This window comes from Eucyclogobius newberryi, unplaced genomic scaffold (assembly GCF_026437365.1).
Source record: "Eucyclogobius newberryi isolate DKJ021-1_F unplaced genomic scaffold, fEucNew1.0.hap1 SCAF_7, whole genome shotgun sequence".
In the NCBI taxonomy this organism is placed as follows: domain Eukaryota; kingdom Metazoa; phylum Chordata; class Actinopteri; order Gobiiformes; family Gobiidae; genus Eucyclogobius; species Eucyclogobius newberryi.
The window spans coordinates 29,641,498-29,664,676 of NW_027316389.1; the positions used below are offsets into that span (position 1 = coordinate 29,641,498).

A 23,179-nucleotide genomic window follows, 5' to 3' on the forward strand; every position below is an offset into this window, starting at 1 on the left:
AGCTGATTTTTATATTTGACATTCAACGTGCCTGTTATGACTTTTTGTTTTTATAGCTTTAATCTTCAAATGAGCCGCCTGGGTTGGACGGCCTGTGCTCTGTCACGCGGCTCGGTTGCCATGGATACCTGTAAACTCTGGCGTTGCTGTGGAGCGTTGCTACGCTAAAGCTGCACAAACTGGTTAGCATCTCAGTTTCGCCAACTTCCCCAACTCTTTGAAGACATTTGTGACTGACTGCGAATTCGTTCTCGTTGTTCTTTATTATCTATTGTTGTTATTATTATCACTATAGCAACTCCGTTTTTGGCACGTTTCACAGGTCGCATATTTTGTCCGATTTTCGTCTTGGTAAGTTGCAATATTACCTTATATCTTACAGAGGCGGAAAGGAGAAGGGTTGGTCTCCTGTGACATCCATAGCCATAGTGTTTACGGTATATTGTGACATCATCAAGCGTGTGTGACATAATAAATATCGTCATCATCGCAAAATCTAGATTTTAAGCTCTACTGCCAGTTTCACTCCGGAAAGTGAAACCGGCAAATATCATTCAAAGTGAATGGTATTTGTTAGGGAACACACACTAATTCACACTCCTCGTTAGCTTAGTTAGCATGATGTCGGAGGAAAGCGCTCTATCGATGGCGCAAACGGGAAGCCAAGGTGTGGAAGAAAACGCGACGGAGGAAACGCAGCCAGCTCAGGTGCGTTCTGCGTATGAGCCACCAGAGGGCGACAAACTGCAGCCGCGGGATCTTACCACAGGTGCGACCACCAACACGAGCCAGGCTATTCAAACTATCGATGATGACAACTTATTTTATTTTGATTGGAATATACGTGTGAATATCTGATTGTGTTTTCCCCACGTCAGAAGTGGCAGAAGAAGCTGAAACTCAAGCCGATCTACCTGAAATGACTGATCAGGCTGCAGAGTTACGGTCGAGTGGTGATGACGTGGCAACTTCTACGGCGACAGGTGAGCTAGCGTTGAGTGCTAACTGTTAGCTATTGTGCTACTGACAGGTGGATGGAGAGCAGACACAATGTGTACTCAAATAACTGTAACGTTACTCAAATACCAGTAACGTTGCTTATTAATGTTACTCAAGTAAAAGTACAAACACCTACTCATAGAAGTTAAAAGTATTTAGATGGACCTACGACTACTCAAATTAGAGTGGTTATCTGGTTGTAACACCACATTTATCATTTAAAATTAAATATATCATGTTCAAAGTCTGATATTTTCAAAGAATAGACCTGGTAAAATTGAAAAACGTTATCATATTTGAAGGAGCTGTGAAAGAAACACAAACGTTCAAATCATTTGATATTTTAAATATTGCAAATTATTTGAATGTTTTTGTTTCTTTTTTGTCATCAAGTTAATTTTGTAGATATTTGTTTGATTCTTGCTGTTACGTTTGGTAATCCTCGGTCTTGTAGTTTTTTCAGGATTCATTGTCAAAGTTGCAATTTTTCCCCTCTCAAAGTGGCGTAATGTTGGTGTGATTGTTCTGGCCACTGTCCAGAAGATGGCCATTACGCACAGCATCTAGTTTGAGCCAAAACGTTTACTCAAGTAAGAGTACTGCTACGCCATCAAATATATATACTCAAGTAATTAGTAGAACGAAAACAAAAGTGTTTCTTTCAAAAGTTACTGAAGTAAAAGCTACTGAGTATACAGTAGTAACGGCTGAAAGGTAAATATTTACAAGTGCTCAAGTTACTGTAAATGAGATATTTTTTTTAGATGATTGTACTTTATTGACTACCGGTACTACTTTTTTGTTACCTTTTAAAATCATGTGTTACTGAGTACATCACAACCAACAATCATCCCAATCCACATTTTTCTCTGTTTCATTCTACCAAAAAACTCACAAAATAGCACTACATCACCCGCTCTTATTGCTTTAACTCAGAAAACTGTGATTCAAACAACTTAATTCAACGTTTAGCAGTTGAATGAATCAGATTTTGTTTAAAAGATTGATCTGTAAGTACTTTGAGTAATATTTTTCATGTGTTCAAGTGCAAATTTGACCGCACTACCTGCATCGAGTACATTTTTAGCCCTGTAACTATATTTTTAGTATACATTTTCTGTATTCTTCCACCTCTAAGTATGAATTTACTATCACCGTCATGTTTGTGATGTTGTGCTTGGCTGTAGTGAAGGTGGTCCTAGTGCCAGAGGGGCATGTGATGACCGTAGCCTTTGCCATCGGACTGAGCATCGGAGAGCTGAAGCAGCATCTGGCCTCGGAGCTGAGAGTGCCTCCAGAGGTGCTGCGGGTCTTTCTCGACGGTAAGCGGACGGCGGGAATGAATAGTATATAACGGGTTTTCACGTTTTGCTGATAACTACGTAGTTTGGTCGAGGTAATATGTAAGGATGGGACCCAAAGTTTAAATTTGGCTTGGACAACAAAAAGGTATATATTTACAACTAAAATAAAAAATAGAATGAGTGTTATAGTTTTATACCAGTCGAGTGGCAAGTGTGTAACGTTGAGCTTTAAAACTTGTTGATATCATAGATGGGCAATTCCACTCAAAAGCTTATGTGCTGCCCAACGAACACATTTTTAGTCTCAATTTACAACAATTTATCAAACTAAAACTGTGGTCATATTATATTCATATTTTTATTAGTAAAAAACTATTGAGTAATTTAGATGAGCATTGGCATTTGTTAACAGCAAAAGGTTTCGATTATGGAATTCCCTCTGCTTATGTCACCACCAGGGATGAGATGACAAACAGTAATACAGTTTATTGCTATTAAAAGGGTAGACAATAGTTGTTCATGGACCATTTTGTCAAATGGCCAACAAAGATACTCGTCATTCACCAGATTGTGCAGTAAAAATTCTTCTCCATGATGTTCTTTTCTAGATAAAATGATGTGTAATTTTAAATATGTAATTTATTCATTCATTCAGTACTTACATTCTAAATACAAATATCCATAACTTTCATTTACCCATCTTCCTAATGTAACAAAATGCAAGTCGCTCACACATAAATAAATACAATGAAATAAATGAAATATCTCAATAAATATTATACCAAAAAATATCCATAACACTTTAAACTTTCAGCAATTGAACTTTTTTCCCTCCTAATTGTGATGCACTATTTCAATTGTCACTGCCCATGACCAAACTTCATCAAAATGGTCAAACAAGAGAAACTCGACTGATTATTTCTGTGTGGTTTCTTTTCAGGTCAAGTTGTAGAAGACCAGCAGGTTCTTATGGATCTCGGCGTCCGACCACACGGCTCCACTCGAATGGAGATGAGCTCGGCTGACCCACACACTTACCCTCTGCGTCCCATTCGCCCTCCAGAGCACGACAACATGCCCGACGTCATCACTGTGAGGGTCCAGAGGGGAGACGAGTGCCCTACATCCTCTTCAAGTAGGATTCTAATAAGACTGATCATTTAGACTTTAAACTGTTTAAAGTAATGATCAAGTTGAGAACCACTGGGTTAGACTACTGTATCAGCCTCCTCCCTGTAAGAGAGCTGCAGAACGCTGCTGCTCGGGCCTCTTGCTGGTGCCCAGAGTCAGGACTAAACATGGACCGGCCTCCTGCTGGTGCCAGAGTCAGGACTAAACATGGACCGGCCTCCTGCTGGTGCCAGAGTCGGGACTAAACATGGACCGGCCTCCTGCTGGTGCCAGAGTCGGGACTAAACATGGTCCTGCCTCCTGCTAGTGCCAGAGTCGGGACTAAACATGGGGAATCAGCATTTCAGTTTGATGCAGCTTAAGTCTGCCACAGTCTTCCTGACTGTTCAAATCTAAACTAAAACAGTTCTGTTTAGCTGTACACAAGTCTGAAAGGATTTGGATTTTATAATAATTTCATGTAAAACACTTTGAATTACTTTGTGTACAAATTAAGCTCTGTGAAATGAACTTACATTGCCTATGGCTTAATAAACATTTTCATTTCTGTCCACTTGTAGATGACTTTCAGCAGGTGGTAGTTGAGATCCAGCGTCCCCCACAGAGGAAAGCTTTCTTGGGTGGATACAAGCATCGTGTGAGTGGAGCTGTGTACCACCACGCCAGCACACAGACTCTGCCCCAGAAGAGGCCAGACCGAGGGGTGGAGGTTGTGAGCCGGGATGCACAAGTACGTACCAACATATGTTTAAAATGAACTAAAGTACCTTGAAACAAGCCTTAAAGCACACAGGGTTTGAGATGAATATGGTTTATCTAAAGGTCAATACGTCTCGAAAGGGCAGTCAACCTTTTGTGTTTTTAAGAGCGAGAATTATAGAACAAGGTGTTGCTTTTGACCTTTTTTAACTGAGCAGTGAGAGAAAATGGTTGGGGAATTTCATAACAATGAATCCATGCAGATACACGTAAATATCAGTCCTTTCAAAATCAATCAAGAAGTAACAGCCTAAGAAAGTGGGACCACCAGGGTTTTTTTTGAGGAAGATGTTTTAGCAACGATGGCATTTAAGGAGACAGACATACAATGATGTCTTTAGGATCATAAACACAACAAATGATAGTTTGGTGATGCATTAAACATCACAGACCTACAACAGAACCAAGTTAAACAGTGGCCCAAAACATGTGAGGAAGATTGTTTTGTATAGTTCACTATATTAATGGGTAATTCAATGGGAGTGGGTGGGTTTATAACAACGGATAGTGACTAACATAATGTTTTATACTTATTTTGACCAAAAAGCCAACATTTCCCATGGAACACAGGGTTATTTATAATATGCCCTCAGGCTTTTGCCTGTAATACCACCTTCATCCATCATTAAAGAGAACAACATTTTTTTTCTCTCAGAAGATTCTCTTTCAAAGACATTTCTAGGATGTTTGTTTTATCAAAGATTTGAACATGCAATGTTTCCCCGGAGCAGGGTGTTTCGAGTTATCAGATAAATCCCTTTAATCCATGGAACACACTGATATTTATTCTCATTATGTTTTGTTATGAATATGCTCCAGCTCAGTTCGCCTCGATTTCCTTATTCCTTAGTTAGCATCCATCAACCGGTTTTCCCTAATGACAATATTTTCCAACATAGACACACATTGTTTGACACATTTGAAATGCGACGTTAAGGGACACACATGATCCAAAATGAGCCTTTTATGAGGTTTTAACTATGTTATAACATTGTTCCCACATCAAACACTTGATGACTCAATCTTGTTCGGTAAGTCCTCTCCCTCTGCCTCAGAAAACACTCCATTCCTGTTGTGATGTCACAAGTATCGAGCTCTGAGATCTTCTGCACTGTTTTTAAAACCATAAATCATGGCCAGACTTGTGAGGATTTCTGCCATCATCATGTTCATCATAGCTGTGTAGCTGCATGTCTGCATCAGCAGTTGTTTATTTCCTCTGGAGCTCTAACACAATTCCTGAGGGATTTCCTCACAGATGGAAAGTAATGTGTGCTTTCAGTACATACCGTTACATTATTTTAAGTTCTGAAACACAAAATGCCCAAGAGCATGTTTAAAGGATAATGACAATATGAATAGTGAAAAATATGTGTCCTTTAAGTCGTACACTTTGGCCTGGGTCTTGTGGGAGGCACAGGCTGTTCTGTTCTGACCTCAGCGTTGTGAGTTTGTATCATACACTATAAATGAATGGACCTAGAGACGCCATACTGTTCAGCTGCAGCCAAGTGAAGCCTACACCGGATAGCAGTTAAAGCGGCTGATTTGGTACTAATCAGGAGCAAGGTTGTAGAAGGTAACCGCTCCTTCCCGCTTAGCAACGAGCCGTGCTAGCTGTCAAGCAAACTGTTGCTAACGCGAGCAACTCCAAACACTTTTTTCCAACCCACACAACCCACACAACCTGCACTGGTGGCTATGATGGCAAATGTTTCTGTTTTTACAGTTAGGTTAAGGTTAGAATTTTGGTTAATCAATTGCTGGTTAAAGTTTTGGCTTTGGGACAGGTTTGCTAACTGGGTCTCAGCTGAACGCGCTACAGTATAGACTACAAGACCACTGTATAGACTACAAGACCACTGTATAGACTACAAGACCACTGTATAGACTACAAGAACACTGTATAGACTACAGGAACACTGTATAGACTACAGGAACACTGTATAGACTACAAGACCACTGTATAGACTACAAGACCACTGTATAGACTACAAGAACACTGTATAGACTACAAGACCACTGTATAGACTACAAGAACACTGTATAGACTACAAGACCACTGTATAGACTACAAGACCACTGTATAGACTACAAGACCACTGTATAGACTACAAGACCACTGTATAGACTACAAGACCACTGTATAGACTACAAGACCACTGTATAGACTACAAGAACACTGTATAGACTACAAGAACACTGTATAGACTACAAGAACACTGTATAGACTACAAGAACACTGTATAGACTACAAGACCACTGTATAGACTACAAGACCACTGTATAGACTACAAGACCACTGTATAGACTACAAGACCACTGTATAGACTACAAGAACACTGTATAGACTACAAGAACACTGTATAGACTACAAGAACACTGTATAGCAAAAATAAAAACACCAGGATCATTACAGATTTTAAGTCCAGAATGACAAGTGTGACAGCAGCAGAAAAGACCCTAACGGGCTAGCGCTGTCCACTTATACATACAGCCTATGGTTTGTATCCCAACTCCATAATTTTGACTAGAAAGTCTGTCCTTCTCAATCTTCACCCTCATTCCACTCTGATGTCTTGTCAAAGAAGTCCCACGAGTCAAATAAAACTTCAAAATAGAGAAAAGAATGTTGAAGTTGAAATAGTTCGATAGTTCTAGTTCAAGATTATGTTTTGTTCCTTCAGTGTCACCATAGCCTTCTCTGGCCTTTGAAACAATACTGTGAAAAAAAAAGGATTACTATTGCAATACTTTGTAGATACTATATATGCCTTTATCTTTTTTTAAAGATGCACTATGTAGCATTTCTGCTGGACGGTACGCCACTTGTTTGACTCCATGAAAATTATATTGTTTTGATTAGATTGTTCCAAAGTATCACATTAAACGTAAAATGTCTAGTTCCATGGAGACAAAAAGAACTAGATGTATTCAGTGGATTTTTGAGCATTTAAAACACCCATCATGAACAAACCCGACCGCTCTGCCCTCATTATTTAACAAACATTTACTTTATCCTCCTCTCTTTTGTAGCAGCCACAAATCCCCTGCTTGTGTCATTGGGTCACATACCGGTACATTTTGCCCACATTTTAGAGGCATTTTAGAGGCATGTAAAAAGTATATGTATATGTACTATTATGAGCTTTTAAACGTATTACAGCTGTGTTTTCTCATCATTAGTTTAAGTTGAAGTTTGATTGATTTGTCTGTTTGAAAAAATCCTGTACTTTCCTGCAGCTGAGGTACGAGAGCTCCAAAAATATCTGTTTTCACACACCACCTATCTCCGCTCTCTGCTCTGTACTTGCTTGCAAATACAAAAAAAAAATCTAGAATGTTGAGCTCAAAAAATGTCACATAGCCTTTTTTTTTTTTTTTTTTTTAATAAGTTCTGCAGTTTTGAACAGGAAGCCAATGGACCTGTTAATAATGAATATATGTGTTTTCATTTCATGCTAAATATTTCAAAAAGCATGTCTTCTTTAAACTTTTAAAAGTGAGATACCCTTATTTATTTATTGAATTATTTATTTTCACTTTATACCTAATCAGTGTCATGTATTCCCTCCAAGTAATTGATTGTATTATTTTAAATTGGAGTGACTCACATTGACGCGGGTTGTACCTCTATTGGCTGCTTCGTTGCACACAGTACAAGTACACACAGGTACACACAGGTACACACAGGTACACACAGGTACACACAGGTACACACAGGTACACACAAATCCGTAATGAGAAATACAGGCCCGTGTCATATTGCCCACTGACCTGTCATTTATAATGAGCTGTTTGTACATCCTCATTACAACGGCAGTGACAGAGAAGACAGTAATTTCATTCACCAGAAATTTCAGTCATGTTGCTTCTGTGTTGTTTGAAATAAATTATTTCCTACTTGTTCATGTCATTTAAAGAAGGTGTGTGTAGGGTCATTTGCAAGGTGAAAGGTCAATGACAAGATTAGGGCTGAAACTAATTATTTAAGTGGTTGACTAGTGAGCAATGATTTGATTTTTTTTTTATATTTCAAGTCAAATTAATTATTTTTATTGCAGTCTGTCAAAAGTAAAATAAATGAAGGAAAGATAAACCAAATGAAAATACAACTATTTGTTTTCTTTTCTGACATTTTGATTATAAAAACATATTATGGCTTGTGCTTTAGAGTCTTTTTTGTCCAGATAATGATTAAGAGTCAACAATTACTTTAATAGTTCATTTGTAACAATTATTCAGATTAATCAGCCCAACTAAGATTTTATCAAAAGTTCTATAAATGTACTTATTTTGATCCTTTTACAAGTGTTACAATTTGTCAAAATAATGTGATTATGGAAGCAAGTCAAAAGCAGGAGAAACCAAAGATTATTCCAGAATGATACAGTTTTTTATATTTGATCAATTGCAGCATGTGGTACTTAGATGAGAGCAAAGACAACAAGATAATATAAAGAATGCTATTATAAGAAAGGATGCGAGTTGATGATTCATAAAACAAACTGAAGCGTATAATCAAATCAAATAATGTGATATTTCTGCACTTTTGTGGTTGATTTTCCACTCCATCCACGTCTATTATTTACTTCAACTAACCTCATTTACAGGCATGTTTAACACTTTTCTGATTATCATTATTGGGAGAATCAAAACAAATACCAAGCTTTAATATTCTAAATAAACTAATAAACAGCCCTGCCGTACTGTCAAAGCAAACCTTCTCCCTTTGTGCTTCAGACAGCGGAGATGAAGTCCCAGGCTCAGCAGTGCGCGGCAGATGTGGGCACACAGATGACTATGATCGGCTGTTACGTCTCCTGTACCAACGACAAACTGGTGACCCCCGGAGCCTACACCACAGCGGCAGAGTACCACCGGTGCAGACTCAAAGCAGTAAGTCATAAAAGCCAATCCGAAATGGAAACGGAGACAAACAAGACGACGTGATGAGATGTTCCAATACAGGCTCTTAAAATGTAAACCATTTATTCCTGAAAATATAGTCTTAAATGCACAACAGGCAGCATATAGAAGCTTATAGCAATGTACCTCTTTGGTTACCATAGAGACTAGAGTACATACAGTTTTTGACATTTGATTAAGGTTAAAAAATGCTGTGGTTTAGTTGCGGTTCTACATGAACTAAAAATTGATATTTGACTATTTAACATTTCAGCCAAACATTTGACTATGTTTAAAGCATGTATTTAATTACTGCTGTTTTTGTTGCAATGAAATACTTTGAAAAACCACCTGCTTGCTTGCAAAATTAGAATATCGAGTATATCATGATCAATAACTCAAGCTATTAAAAATGACCTCAAAAAGTATTAATTATTAAGTTATACAGTATTTCTTCCGTTTTGAGGTTACATTTTTTTTTTTTTTGGAGAGATTTGTGTTTTGTGTGACTCCTGAACAAGACATTTACGGGCACATTTTAGCATATTCCTGATGCTTTGTTAAAATATGAATATCATTATAGAGATAATACAAAAAAAATTGAGCTATTGAACTAATCTTTGTCAATATTGCCCAATCTGTACGGTCAACACTCTTCAGATACGTACTTGCCAAAACAAACATCGCACACTTTTTTTTTTTTTTTAACTCTGCACTTCCATAGGTGATCTGCCTTCAGACTGCGGTCCGGCGCTGGCTGGCCCAAGAGGCAGTAGGACATCTGAAGAGGGACAGGGACCGGAGGCTGGCCTGGATGGATGCACAGGAGCAACGCAGGATAGAAGAAATGGAGGAGCAGCTCCACGACAGAAGGAGGCGCTGGAACAACCCTGAGAGGAGAGAGGACTTCAACCTTCTGTACAACGCCCTCGAGAGTGAGAGGAGAATAATACATAATATCAGTTTTAGAGATTTTATGGGGTTTTTTTAAGGCCGATGCAAGTATGGATTGTGATATCCAGAGAAACCAATGGCTGATGAACTCTGCCGATATTTTTGAGCTGATATTTCGGGCATATTTTGATTATTTTATGTCATGTGAATTGAGTACAAACTAACCTGCTGCCCTGTTTTACCACTAACCCATAGAACAGGGGTGTCCAAACTTTTTCCACTGAGGGCCGCATTTTGAAACTTAAATGAAGCAGACGGCCACAAACAACCCGACAATGAAGTGAACCATTCAAAAATCTCAAAAAATACTGGCATTAATAAAACAATAAAACTAGTGTTGCTGTAACCACATTTAGCAACTTGATATTATTGATACTTTGTAGTGGCGTCACACTGCTGGGGAACATTTGACTATGAGTTCTACAGTTACCATGGTGACACAAGGCACACATTAGCAAACACAGCCTGATCCGTTTTTAAATGGTCTGAAAGCTCAAGAAAATCATACTAAATGAATGTTTCATGGTCCTGTTTGATTTTCAACAAAAGGTGCATGTGATTAACTGAAACTCTGTTGGCTACTGTAATTCTCTGAAACAAAAATACTTTTTCAATGCACAAATTGGCTCAAACATGTAGATTACTGTAAGATATAAATGGTATCTATTTTTCCAGAGTGGAGAAAAGAGGAGGAGGAGCGGATCAATACCACCCTGAGAGGAGCGGAGAGAAAGGCTGCACTCTGCTCACTGCTGGACCAAGAGCAGGAGTACATCAAGACCATCGGACAAAGATGGATCATCTTTGAGAAAACCAACGCAGCTAGGAGCCTTATGAACTTTCTAGACAAGGTCAGAGGTCACGGTCACATGCTATACACTATTATCATTCATGTTTATGATCAAACCAATAGGAGTAGAAAAGTGCTATCATTCTCTAGACACATGGTTTTATTTCGGTTTGTTTCTGATGTGGACCTGGTTTGGTCCTGTTTTGTTCTAGTCCAAGTTTAGATCCAGAACTTTACTTTTATTAAATTAATCCTAAATCCTAAGAAGAAAAGTGACTTTGACTGACTGATTTATGATGCTGCTCATGTAAAGTAAGCTATAATCATCCAGCTCTTCAGGGTTTAGCGTCATATTAGATCATGTTTAGTCCAAATTTAGATTCAGATTAAGTCCGGGTATAGAGTTGGTGGTACTCGAAAAGCCAAACATTATCTTAAGTCACAACATATTGGAAAACCTGTCACAAACAGAAGCGGTGTGTTCTTGCAGTCTGCCACCCCGATTCAATGGAAATCAGCCAGCGGAAAGCAGATCGAGATGGACACGCTGGACACCATCAGAGCCAGAGAGCTGAGAGATCTGTACCACGACGTCAGCACTTCACCCATCAAACAAGACAATCGACTGGAAGTCCTGACGAGGCTCAAACGCATTATCAAGGTTATCATTTACACGGTTATGCTTAAAGGTGCACTGCGTAACTTTTCTGGTGGAGAGTACGGTGTCTCCATGTTGGTGTTATTGCTTTGCGAGTATGGCAAGTTACAGGTCGGATACAGTATGTGGAGAGGCGATCCCGCTCACAGTAAGCATGCATACAAAGAAGTGGTTTAATGCCATACTGTGGAACATTCCAGACAGCAATAACGTCTTCATGGAGAAAAACAGGTGTAGATTACCTGCCACCAGAAAAGTCATATCCATGTCTGAATTAATTTCCACTTTGTAAAGTTATTAGCATGCTTTCCAGCCCTTCCTGAAAACTCATAGCATTATGGTACTTCTCCTTGTCTCCATGTATATTATTGCAAATTCAAGTGTGTTGCTTTGGAAAAAAACAAGACAGACGAGACTAATGCCATAATTATTGCAGTCGGCATCCAACAGATCTTTGTGGGGGAAGTAATCAATTAATTTCAATGTAGAAGAGCTTCTCTATCATTCACTGTTCAGCAAATGCTGTTAGTATACTGTGCCAAATACAGACACGAAGACATGGAGAAGAATAAAGTAAGGATAAGTCCACAACCTCCATTAAGACTTGAATTAGTTGTGTTTAAAATACATATCATTCAAAAGGAAACGCATTAAAAGAGTGAAAACAGGTTCTTCTCCAGTTTCCCCCACATGCGACCACGCCCCCTATTATGACACATGTATCTACCGCTATATTTTAAAATTCTTGGCAAAGCAATTACCTTTCCATGGAGATAAGCAGGTGGTATACCCTCTACCAGAAAAGTTCCAATCTAAACATTTATGCAATTGCAAACTATGATTAGTATTTTGATTATGACTAATTGTTTAGATTTGTTTTGCCGTTACATTTTTTGAGAATCTAAATGATTCTGTCTTCAGTATTCTGATCACTTATTATTCAGAGACCTTCAATTATTTTGTTGCTAAAATTATGTTAATGCATTTAATGGAAAAGACACATTGTTATGTGCACAGTATTTCGGTAATCACTTCATTACTTATTCCTAAATATGTGGAGCTTTTTTTTTCCCCGAGCGACTTTGAGAAAGGAAGTAATGCAAAAATAACACATTCAGTTATTCAGTGTTTTATATTTTGTGGCTGAGCAGGAGCACGACTGTGAGCTGACACGGGACCTGGTGGATCTGGTGGACAGAGAAGTGGATCTGATGCCCCGCTATACCAAAGCCTCGAAGCTGGAGGGACTGAGGCAGAGGATCAACACCCTGCTCCTCCAGTACATCAAAACACCTTCCTTTAACCCCCAAGTGGCCAAGATGCGCAAGGTAAAACAAGCAAAAACATTACGGACAGAGCAAAATGACTGCCGGGGCTATTTCATGCTATTCATGTTTGCTCTAAACGTCCATGTGTATTCTGAGTAGAGATCCCAGAACAAATAAAGCAATAACTTTTCATCAACCAATTTATAAACCATTGTCAGATCTCTCAGCCCTAGTTCAACTCCGCTACATTACAACAGACAAATAAATACTTGTATCATCAGCATTTATGAACACCTGATGCTTTTTCCAGAACATATTTCAGATCGGCTCATTACTAAATATAACAGAGAAAAGTGGCCCTAGATGGCTGCCTTGAGAACACCCCATTTTAGCGTTTTAATGTCCAACAGACTGAAAAGCACACACTGTTGCTATTTGACAGATCTTTTCCAACCCACTTAAGAGCAGGTAATTTAAAACCATATCCGGATAGTTTCTTTAATAAAATGTGAGAAGACAGCAGTAAAACATCGCCATTTGCTTCAAAGTTGCCTCGTGTTTAAATTCAGAGAGAAAACCATTAACCATAAAATAATGTTGAATCTGCTTATACTATGACTTAATGCTGACAGAATGATGATTGGCCTACAATTTGGGTCTGACAATGGCTCATTAAACATTTTTGGAAGCTATAATCCGTGCAGACAGCCTAAACAATCGATTTTACCTCTGATCAACACCAAATGGTTTATGGTCCTTTAAAAACATGTGAAGCTTTTCTCTCCAGTCATAATCTGCTGAATTTGGTTTTATTGCCATGTGTTTACCACAAATTCTTCTATTGAGAACATTATCACAGAAGCTTTTTCCACATCACTCAAGTCTGTTATGCAGTCCCAGTTAACCTTGCTTACTCAATACACTATATTTGTGTTCTTTGAAGGCTTTATAACTGCTTTTCTGAATCCCTTTTGGTCAGTTTCTTTAGAATTTTGCTTTTCTTGGAACTGCAATAACTTTATGGCCACTAAAACCCATTAGAACAAATATGACCTTTGAACAAGGCTCCACAGAATTAGTGAATGTGTGATCCATAAGTAGAAGACTTTGCTGCACCCGCACAACTGACTTGTGTTGGTAGATTCACCATTTGTGTTAAATGATAAAAAAGGTATGTCTCTCAACCTTTTCCTCAATGGACGGGTACTACAAACAAGCAAATAGATACTGAATAGTTAAACGAGGTGGTTTGTAGTAACAGCCACTTAAAATAGGCTTGAGATGGGTTAAATGCACGTGAAACCATAAAATCCCTTCTGTGTAACTGGTGAATATAAAAAGCTACACCACTTCCATACTGATTTCTAAATATCCTTGAATCTGTGTCTCAGTTATGTTTCAGTTATACAAATATGATGTAAGCTGTTGACAAATAGATTTCAAATATTTAATTATTTTCAAATTTGGGAAGCTTAAACTTTTCATTTTTGTACACTTTTGCCCTTGTAAAATACAATCCAGATCAAAGAGTCTGTTAAGATCTGGGTCCACTGTCTTTTTTCGGTTTCACAATGACATAAATCATCAATGATGACGGTAAAATTACCCATGGCTTTTTCTTCCCTCATTACTGACATCCGGAGTCTCTCATTTATGTAAGTTTTCATTTATGTAAATTGAGGTAGATTTGGACATGATCAATGGGTACCTCTCTAGGGGCCAGGATTAGAAATGATAATAATATATATATATATATATATATTTTTATATCAACATAATCATCAAAAAACGTGTTTACTTTCAAGACTAGTTTTGAGTTGCTCTGCTCTGTTGTCCTTTGCAGTATAAGACCAGTATGTTCACATTGTTATTGGCTTCCAAATGACAAAAAACATCTCAATTTCAAAACATTGTTCAAAACAAACCTTCTGAAAAAAATTCTACCATATTCTCATTTGTTTAATTATAATATTTGTATGTATGTAATGTATGATTTCTCAGAGTAATTATTTGTGTGTCTGTTTATTGCTACTAAGTATAAAGTGTATTTCTTTGCAGGTTCCTCAGGATGAGTCCAGGCTAAAGAACAAGATGCTCCTGTGCCGTAGCTGCAAACGTTACCTGCCCAAGAGCAGCTTCAGCCCCTCGCTCCGCTCCGCCCGGGACATCCGCTGCAGGGACTGTGGACGACTCGACAACATCGGACGAAAACGGGAGGAAGTCTCCTGCTACAAACACTTCCTGAAGAGGCTTAGATTAGAGGAACTGCAGCTGAACAAAAACTCCAAGATTCCATTCATTATGCAGGTACAAAAAAATATAAATGTAATGGTTAATGAGTGTTTTTACTTTGGTGGTTGGCTTATGTCTCTTGTACTTGTTTGCAAGAAAATTAGATACTCTGGGTCATACACAAATCGTAACAAATATATATATATGCATTTCCCTAAAATAAAAACACTAAATGAAAAGCCACTTGCTTACTACAGTGAAATGCCTCTATGCGGGAGTTTGGAACAGTTTACAATGAATAACCTGTAAAATGATGATTGAGATGATGTGATGTTTATTACTGAATAGCAGAAAAAACAATTTACTATAAAAAGTATCCTACACAACTTGTTAAATATAATACAAGTAAATACTATACTATATCATCAACATTTTCAATTAACCTAATGTTAAACCAATGGAGTTTTTAAGACGCTAAATACATAGCATTTGTTCAAAAGTATTGTGACACTAAAGTGTGATATTGTATTTACCAGTAAGTGTTTTTTCAGGTTGTCACTATGCTTTTGCAGCTTTTTCAATGTTGTTTTGGCTAATGTATCCTGAGCTCTATTCTGGCCATACAGATGTCTTATCAGCACTTAAGTTGTCTGAATAATGTCCCACATTGGCCTCAAATAGGGATATTTTTTAAAATGATATTCATTTGTTATGTTACTTTAAATAAATCTAGTCTTGTAGTTGCTCATTAAAGGCGCTGTACTTGATTTTTACTTTAAAACAAAAAACAAAACAAGTTAATTTCAAACCCTTTGCAGTATTCAAATGCCTTTAAGTGTTGAGTTGAGTTGAATTCAAATTTTCACAACTTTCTGGAGCCAGAGTTGTCTTGGTGAAGCGAGCAACAACAACTTTCAAAACAAGTTTCACCTGAATAAATTCTTTTAAAATGTAAATGTACTAACTTCGGTACAGCCCAAGTGATTTCACCTCCACACAGCTTCACTTGTTTTTCTCTCTCTCTAGTCCATTGTAATTTCATGCATTTGTTTCCTTCTTTAGGTGGAGGACATTCGCTATTTGATTGATGTGATCTGGTCAAAGCAGTCGGCGCTGTTGGACTGCTATGACCTGTACAACCTGGTGTTAGTTCGATGGGATAAACTGAAGAACTGGAGCCCCTGGAACTGCATTCTATTGTCCAAAGAGGAAGCAGTGGCCCATGATCAGCTAAAAGACGTTTACAAGGTTTGTTTGATACAACTTTATTCTTTGAATTCCTAAACGTTTCCCTGCCTGAACTATTTGGTTGCATAATGTGCATTGTATTTGTATTAATACTTCCACATTCTGGAATTTGTACTGTTTTTGAAACAAATATAAAATTCAACATTTTGATCCAAAATGTTGAACTTTATCATTACAGTATTTCTGTGAGCCATATTACACAAGCCATATTCATGCTGTGGATTTAAGGCCTTTTACTGACAACAATCATGCCTTTGGTGTCAAATAATGGCACCACTTTATGAACCTTTCGTGAAGAAATAATGTTACAGTTTTTTGAGAACTCTGTGACCAGTTTTTCTTTCATGTCAGTAATTCCAGACGTAAGAACCAAGAACGCAGGTCGGCAAATCTGTAATCTGACTTAAATATCAAATTCTATCATATCTGTTTATTCGCTTCATTTTAAACTAGGGATTTTAAAATATAACGCAATCTGTTGAACGCAACCTGTTTAATGATGTAACTGGTGAACCATCTAGTGAAATGTATCCTCTCACAATAAAGTTGGGGCCACTGGGAACTAAACTCGCAAAAGTATTGGATAAAATTGGACTCTGACAGGTGTGAAGGCGCAGACTACAAGCTCTGGCTGGTGTTTCAGGAGATGGAGGTGAAGCCGAGCAGGGAAGACTGCGCTGCATGAGTGGAAGTGACAGCAAAGTAGATTTAGAGTAAAAGAGGCTGAAATATGAACGTGATGAAACAGCGAGGAGAAAGACTTTTTTTCAGAGAGGAGGAAAAGGTGGAAAGGACCTGCATTGTTTGTTTCTGTCTTTGTATTATTTAACAGTACGTCCTGACTTCCTTTTTTTTTATCAACTCACATTTCTTGGACTCCATTTTCAACATAAAATAAGAACACAACAGTGCTAATATTGATATTGGAGATCTTGATACTTTGCAGTGACATCCCACTGAGGTAACTATGTATGTCTACGGAGGATAGACATAGTAATGGATCCACTGTTGCTATGGTGACACAATGCACACATCAGGAAGCACAGCCTGATAAGTTTATAATAGATAGTTTTAAAAATCAAAAAAAATATTAATTGAAGTTGATTCAAACACTTGTGAGGCTGTGTTCATGGTCCTGTTTAGTTACAATTTACAATTGTTCTTTTTTTGTCCAGGCGTACGAGGCAGAGTTTGTATTCCGGATCGAGCAGCGGCATCTTCTGGCCAAACAACACTTCAGTGAGATACCTGCCATCGCAGAGCACATGGACTTAGAGCCCAACGCCGTGCTCAGAAACCAACTTGTATCCAAGCCCATTACCACGGCAACAGGCATATGCGCCACACACACCGTGGCAGCATCGGATCATTAAGAGATGTCCTGCGGTTCGTTGCTCAATTCCATTCCTCCTGAAGCACTGAATGTTCCCTCCCATGTGCAGTTTAAGTAGTTTGAGTAGCTGGACGCCGCCCCCGTCATCCATTGCTCTGTTCTCTTTATCTGCTCACGTGTGGTTTGTACCGCATGGCTTAGCCATAGCAAAGAACTTCAATTGTTTTCAGTTGCTTGACGTCCTATTACCTTGTTGGTTGGAGCTAAGGATTTCGCCCTCCAAGGACTGCGACAGTCTACATTTCCCTGGGAGATTTTGAAGGTATTTCAATATGCTTGTGAGTATTGATTATTGAGTCTACTGCATTGAGCGATGGCTGAACAGTTTCCACCTGGATGCCATATGGCACCGAAGACAAATGCTTTGGGTGACGTAGCAATGCTTACAAGGACTGGGCCCATGGAGGGACAGGCACTACTTGTCAGAAGGGGTCCCCATGGGCTGGGTGATGTGTCACAGAGAGGTGTTTACCACCGATGCCTGCACCACAGGGTGGAACGCTGTGTGACAGCACAGGATTCCACCCGCCGTCTGGCATGTAGGCTCTTTCTACCAGAAGGGGGTTCCGTTGGGAACTCTATGTGATGCTGCATCGTGGGTTACGCTAGGCACTTTTACCAGATTCTACAACGTCAATGCTGCCGCTCCGCGTGTAGTTCTCCAGGAATCCTTCTTCTCAGTGAGGTGTGTGCTCGGGAGTACATAGCGGGTATTACTTTTTATTGGTATTACTACTCGAACTGGGTTGCACGGTGGCAAAGGCGGACCAGACCAACATCACATGATCTCTCTGGGTGGAGTCTGCATGTCCTCCCCGTGTTACCATGGGTTCTCTCCGGGTTCTCCGGCTCCTCCCACCGTCCAAAGACATGCATGTGTTAGGAAAATTGGCAACTCTAAATTGGCCCTAATGAATGTGAGAGTGAAGTGAGAGTGAATGGTTGTCCGTCATGTCTATGTCTCTGTGTTGGCCCTGCGACGAGTTGGCCACTGTCCAGGCTGTACCCCGCCTAAGGCCCAAAGTCACTGGGATAGGTCACCCGCGACCCCAAAAACGGAACAAGCAGTAGAAAATGAATGACTGAACTACTCGAACTGCAGCACTGCCCTTCTGGTAGTCATGTGGGATTCATGGAATCGTAGTTACATACGTAACCTTCGTTTTATGTTCTGGTCTGCAAAATCTCCTGCTTACTCCATAATATGAAAATAAAATGATGCATTGGTATGTGCTTTAAACCATATTATAATTTGTATTGCAGTATTTCATCTGCTACAGAATCTCTTTGTCACAATTTACCATTCTATTAAACAATTATTGCATACTCATATTGTACAATTCAAGTACTCAAAATGCGTAAGAGCAAAGTAAGAGAAGGATTTCTTGATGCCTTGGAAAGTTCTGGCTCTGGTTTCATGTTTTCATGTTCATGTTCACGTGTGGTCTTAGTGTGAGCCAAAACCTCGTCTGTTGTGATTTCTAAACAACAAAGGAATTAATGGAAACAATCTTTGGTAAGGGACTGATACTGATCACCAAACCCAGCAGAACGTCTATTGATAATATTTTCAGTTTTTGTTTTTCAATTTCAAAACATATAGAACACAGAACATTTAACATTGTCGTAATTTGTCCAAAATGTTTTCCATTCGTCAAGTTTCAAGTTGATTTTTATTTTATTTTTCTAATGTCAATCATGTCAGTCCAGCCCTTGATTGTTGGTTGAGTTTGTGTCATTTGTTTCTTTGTAATGGCCTTTTTTCCAGAAATATGTTCCAAACGTATCCATTCATAGTGTCCATGGCAGGAGTTTTGTGGCCCATAGCTCGTAAATCCAGAGGGATGCCAATGATGATTGATCTCAGTCTAACATTTCTGAGCAATAGGACAGTCCCAAAACACATGGTGATGATTTATCCAGCTACAAGTATTTCCATGTGAATAGTGGACAATTTGACATGGTGTGATAAGTGTTTCCAACATAACTCTTTCCAAACATGTGATTTTGTGGTCCTCCATTGAGATGTATATTTATTGTCCCATTGTTCATCTGTTAAATCCAAATCATCTCTATTTTTTGTATATTTCATAGAATGTCCAGATTGTCAATGAATTTGCATGATTTTGATATCCCCCATGAAAGTTCTGATTGATATGCCTTATATTGATAATATTTTCACCAATTATGTTGGCAGCTGTCTAAACTGTTGAATCTTGATAAATTACATTTCAGATCATTTGATAATCTTTATGATTATTGCCTGAAACTGAATAAATATGGTATCAGAAACATGAATGTCCTCAAAGATGAATTACAAGTGCAACTGCATTATAAAAACAATTTACTGTGCTTTGGGATGTGTCCATAGTGCTTCACTTTTTCCACCTTTTGTTATGTTACAGCCTTATTCTAGGATTAAATCACTTATTCGTCTAAAAAATCTACAAACAATACCCCATGATGACAACTTGAATGACGGTTGTTAGAATTCTTTGCAAATTAAAGTAAATTTGCAAAGAATTGGAAAGGCACACACTATTGAAGGTCTTACAGCACAAACCAAGCCATGAAGTCCAAAGAACTTCCAGTAGACCTCCAAGACAGGATTGTATCAAGGCACAGATCTGGGGAAGGTACAGAAAAGAAATCTGCAGCATTGACGGTTCCTATGGGCACAGAGGCCTCCATCATATGTATTGGCTAAGACTCTTCCTAGAACTGGGCAGTCGGGGGAGGAGGGCCTCATTCAAAGACCCAATGGTCACTCTGACAGATCTCCAGCATGTCTCTGTGGAGAGGTGAGAACCTTCCAGAAGAACATCTCTGCAGCACTCCACCAATCAGGCCTGTGTGATAAAGTGGCCAGACAGAAGCAACTCCTCACTAAAAGGCACATGACAGTCCCACCTGGTGTTTCTCTGGTCTGATGAAACAAAGATTCAACTCTTTGGCTTGAATAGTAAGCGTCATGTCTGGAGGAAACTGTGGACCACTCATCACCTGCCAGTTCCATCCCTACAGTGACGTGTGGGATGTTTTTCAATGGCAGGGACTGGGAGACTAGTCAGGATCAACAGAAAGATGAATGCAGCAGTGCATTGATGAAAACCTGTTCCAGAGCGCTCTGGACCTCAAACTGGGGCAAAGGTTCATCTTCCAACAAGACAACGACCTTAAGCACACAGCCAGGAGAACAGAGGAGTGGCTCCAGGACAACTCTGTGAAGGGGGTGTGGTCTGGTGTATGGGGTATCGTTTGTAAAATTATTTATTCATTTTTTAATATAAAAATATGGAACTACAAGGTTCTGTTCATAATTTTTATGGACAGAATTTCTAGGCGCAGTCAGGGGTCGGAGGGTGTCTGGTTTGGGGACCACAGGGTCTCATCTCTGCTGTTTGCAGACGATGTTGTCCTGATGGCTCCATCAAACCCGGACCTGCAACATGCACTGGGACGGTTTGCAGCCGAGTGTGAAGCGGCTGGGATGAGAATCAGCACCTCCAAATCCGAGGCCATGGTTCTCGACCGGAAAAAGGTGGCTTGCCCTCTCGAGGTGGGTGGGGTGTCCTTGCCCCAAGTGGAGGAGTTTAAGTATCTCGGGGTCTTGTTCACGAGTGAGGGAAGGATGGAGCGTGAGATCGACAGGCGGATCGGTGCAGCGGCTGCAGTGATGCAGTCGCTGCATCGGACCGTTGTGGTGAAGAGGGAGCTGAGCCGAAAGGCAAAGCTCTCGATTTACCGGTCGGTCTACGTTCCTACCCTCACCTATGGTCATGAGCTTTGGGTAGTGACCGAAAGAACAAGATCGCGGATACAAGCGGTCGAAATGAGTTTCCTCCGCCGTGTGGCCAGGCGCTCCCTTAGAGATAAGGTGAGGAGCTCGGCCACACGGAGGGAGCTCGGAGTAGAGCCGCTGCTCCTCCACGTCGAGAGGAGCCAGCTGAGGTGGCTCGGGCATCTGTTCCGGATGCCTCCTGGGCGCCTCCCTCGGGAGGTGTTTCAGGCATGTCCCACCGGGAAGAGGCCCCGGGGAAGACCCAGGACACGCTGGAGAGACTATGTCTCTCGGCTGGCCTGGGAACGCCTCGGGATCCCCCCGGAGGAGTTAGAGGAAGTGTCTGGGGAGAAGGAAGTCTGGGAGTCCCTGCTCAGACTGCTGCCCCCGCGACCCGGCCCCGGATAAAGCGGCAGAAGATGGATGGATGGATGGAACTACATTCATATGTATAATCATACTCATCATGCAGGAAAGAGTATTATACAAAAGAATTAGGAAAAAGAAAATATCTTAAAAGCAGATGGAAATGTTTGGGTCTAAACCTCTTTATTTTGTTTCTAAATGATTTATGTATGATGTATGGATGAAGTAACAAATTAATTAACAATTAATTCAATATTATCAATAAATATGTATAAAACAAAATACATTCTTTTCAGAAACAAGAACAGAACAACGGAGGTACAGGTGACTAGTATCCGAAATAAAATGTGTGGTGGTAATATTAGATGAACCTCAAATTACTAATATAAGAATAAATCTGGCAAAGAGCGTTTTGCGTCCTGGGTAAAGCACCAAATCTTCACTTGTGATGTCATATATGAATTTGGGGGAATACATATCCCAGCAATATGGATTCAATTGATGCTTCAGAAAAAAAAATGTTCATGAGGTTGAATATAAGAACATAACAACCTTTCTTGGAATCAAAGGTTAAAAGTGAAATTCAAAACATCCATAACCATGTTCAAGGCAAGGAAAAACATCCTGGCAGGAAACAATCAGAAAGTGTTTTGTGGCAGACGGAGGGAGGGAGTTACATTTCAAAAAACAGTTTTGACTCAATAAAAAGAGCTTGTATCTTTCAAATTGCAGGGTCAAGTTATTTTAAAGCTCCAATTTTTAAACTTGTTTTCTGCGGGTGTATTGTAGAAGAATGAGCAACTTTAATCTTCTGGAATTGGATATAAGGTAAATTATCTCATATCTTGGGATACTTATTCTATCTTATTGTGATACTGCAAACAATATCAATATATATAACAATATATATTTTAGTCAAATTGCCCACCCCTTATTGTAATGTATTCATAATAGAATATATAATTTTGTATTTTTAATAAAAGCAGAATTTGCCTTCTCTATTCCTAATTTTGAGATAAATCTTAAATTTTTCTTTTCTTTTTTTTTCACAATGATTAAGTGAAAATATTCTCTTCTAATCTTTGGCATTCGTCAAGGTTCAAAGGGTGCAGATCTAGCTGGCAACTGTTTAACAACCTTTTAAGGACACTCAGATAAGAGATTAAAGGATACTTTTCTTTCTAGGAACATGTTAAAATGTCTTAAGAGAATAGTGTGGTGCAGAGTTGTGCATCTTTAAAAGAGGCTGTGGTTCATGGACGTGAACAGGTGGAGCTGACCCTGAGGCAACAGAGGGAGGTAAGGACCACCAATATGAAACACAATGTCTGATAATCCACCAGCACATGCTGCTTCATGCACTGGAAAGATTTCAACATATAATACTA

At 39.3% G+C, this 23,179-nt stretch overlaps 1 protein-coding gene across 1 annotated transcript; it reads left to right on the forward strand.

The window, feature by feature from the left end:
• Positions 1-621: 621 nt before the first annotated feature.
• iqub (IQ motif and ubiquitin domain containing) lies at positions 622-17,660 on the forward strand. The gene is made up of 13 exons (XM_072434436.1): positions 622-769; positions 879-983; positions 2,187-2,321; positions 3,244-3,438; positions 3,995-4,164; positions 8,937-9,092; positions 9,826-10,036; positions 10,731-10,906; positions 11,336-11,506; positions 12,655-12,831; positions 14,830-15,078; positions 16,066-16,251; positions 17,427-17,660. Exons 1-13 carry the CDS (start codon positions 622-624, stop codon positions 17,622-17,624), a joined length of 2,277 nt encoding a protein of 758 aa, XP_072290537.1. The 3' UTR covers positions 17,625-17,660.
• Positions 17,661-23,179: the final 5,519 nt, after the last annotated feature.